This window comes from Protomyctophum bolini, assembly GCF_963924005.1.
Source record: "Protomyctophum bolini genome assembly, chromosome: 9".
Lineage (NCBI taxonomy): Eukaryota > Metazoa > Chordata > Actinopteri > Myctophiformes > Myctophidae > Protomyctophum > Protomyctophum bolini.
The window spans coordinates 28,133,824-28,135,385 of NC_137870.1; the positions used below are offsets into that span (position 1 = coordinate 28,133,824).

Consider the following 1,562-nt stretch of genomic DNA (forward strand, 5'->3'; position numbering starts at 1 on the left):
TGACAACATAGGAGAGATAACAAGCAAACAATGATCAAAATAGCAATTCTTCTACATTCTCTAACTGTGCAGACTTCTTGTAAATTAAATGTTTACAACTAATGTTTACAAATGTTTAATAATCTAACCCCAGAGAGCGTATAAAATGAAACCAAATGGACCCGTGAGGGACCAATAGTGGTCCCCGGACCACTGGCCTATCAGAATGCTTTTTACATTCAAAGACCATTTCTACCTAAAGTCACACCAAACTGCTACCTTATGCGGTAGACTCTGTCAATTATTTTCAATGGGAATGGAACGGGGGGGGGGGGGGGGAATTATGCCTTCCCATTGAAAAGCATTGTCAGAAAGTGATTTTGGAATGTAACAAGCATTCTGATAGGCTGAGTACATAGGCAATAAGGGACAATGAAGGAATACCAAACGAGTCGCCCCTTTACCAACTCGCCCTGGACGTACAGCCGCCGGAACTGCACGGCCTGGCACTCCTTGTTGTCTGCATTGTCGTAATGGTGCAGGCTTTGTGCCGTCAGAGAAACAGCCTTTTCAAGGTTATTTGAGGTGGAACAACCTCTGCTGAGCTCTATGCTCTTTTATTGAATGTTGCTGTGTCAGGGCAGCTGCCTGGGCTGGGAGTGGACACAGTACTGTACTGACCTGCTGGTGGTACTGTATAAAAGGATGACTTCAGGCAGGTAGGAAGTCAGTCAGTTCACCCACAGCCACAGCAACAGTAGCAGCAGCAACAGCAGCTGAAACAACTCTCACACAAAGATGACTTCCGGCATGAACATGATGAGTAAGATCATCTTCTACGAGGAGAAGAACTTCCAGGGCCGCTCCTATGAGTGCATGAACGACTGCTCTGACATGTCCTCCTACATGAACAGGTGCCACTCCTGCAGGGTGGAGAGGGGTTGCTTCATGGTGTACGACCGCAACAACTACATGGGCAACCAGTACTTCATGAGGAGGGGCGAGTACCCCGACCACATGAGCATGATGGGCATGAGGGACCACATCAAGTCCTGCCGTATGATCCCCATGCACAGGGGCAACTACAGGATGAAGATCTACGAGAGGGAGAACTTCGGCGGACAGATGCACGAGATGATGGACGACTGTGACAACATCATGGACCGTTACCAGATGAACAACTGCATGTCCTGCAACGTGATGGACGGCCACTGGCTGATGTACGAGCAGGCCCAATACAGAGGCAGGCAGATGTACATGAGGCCCGGCGAGTACAGGAACTTCCAGAACATGGGCATGGACAGCAGCAGCATGAGGTTCATGAGCATGAGGCGCATCATGGATTCCTATTACTGATTTAAATATCAGGAGATGAACTGAACTTAATAAAGTTGTTTTAATGGGGAAAACAAAGAACGGATTACGATGCATTTATTTCTGTGACAACATTTATCACACTTCAAAAACCACATGACCCCTAGCACCCCTATTCAATATGCAAACATTCTGTGAAAATAGCCGACCTACAAGCTCACAATACATGTAAATCGGCTATTTTGACCGAAAACAATTGTAGAGGGGTG

At 46.9% G+C, this 1,562-nt stretch overlaps 1 protein-coding gene across 1 annotated transcript; it reads left to right on the forward strand.

Annotated features, from left to right (window-relative positions):
• Positions 1 to 777: 777 nt before the first annotated feature.
• LOC308321556 (gamma-crystallin M2-like) lies at positions 778 to 1,335 on the forward strand (the record flags this gene model as incomplete). The annotated part of the gene is made up of 1 exon (XM_080772497.1): positions 778 to 1,335. One exon carries the CDS (start codon positions 778 to 780, stop codon positions 1,333 to 1,335), a length of 558 nt encoding a protein of 185 aa, XP_080628623.1.
• Positions 1,336 to 1,562: the final 227 nt, after the last annotated feature.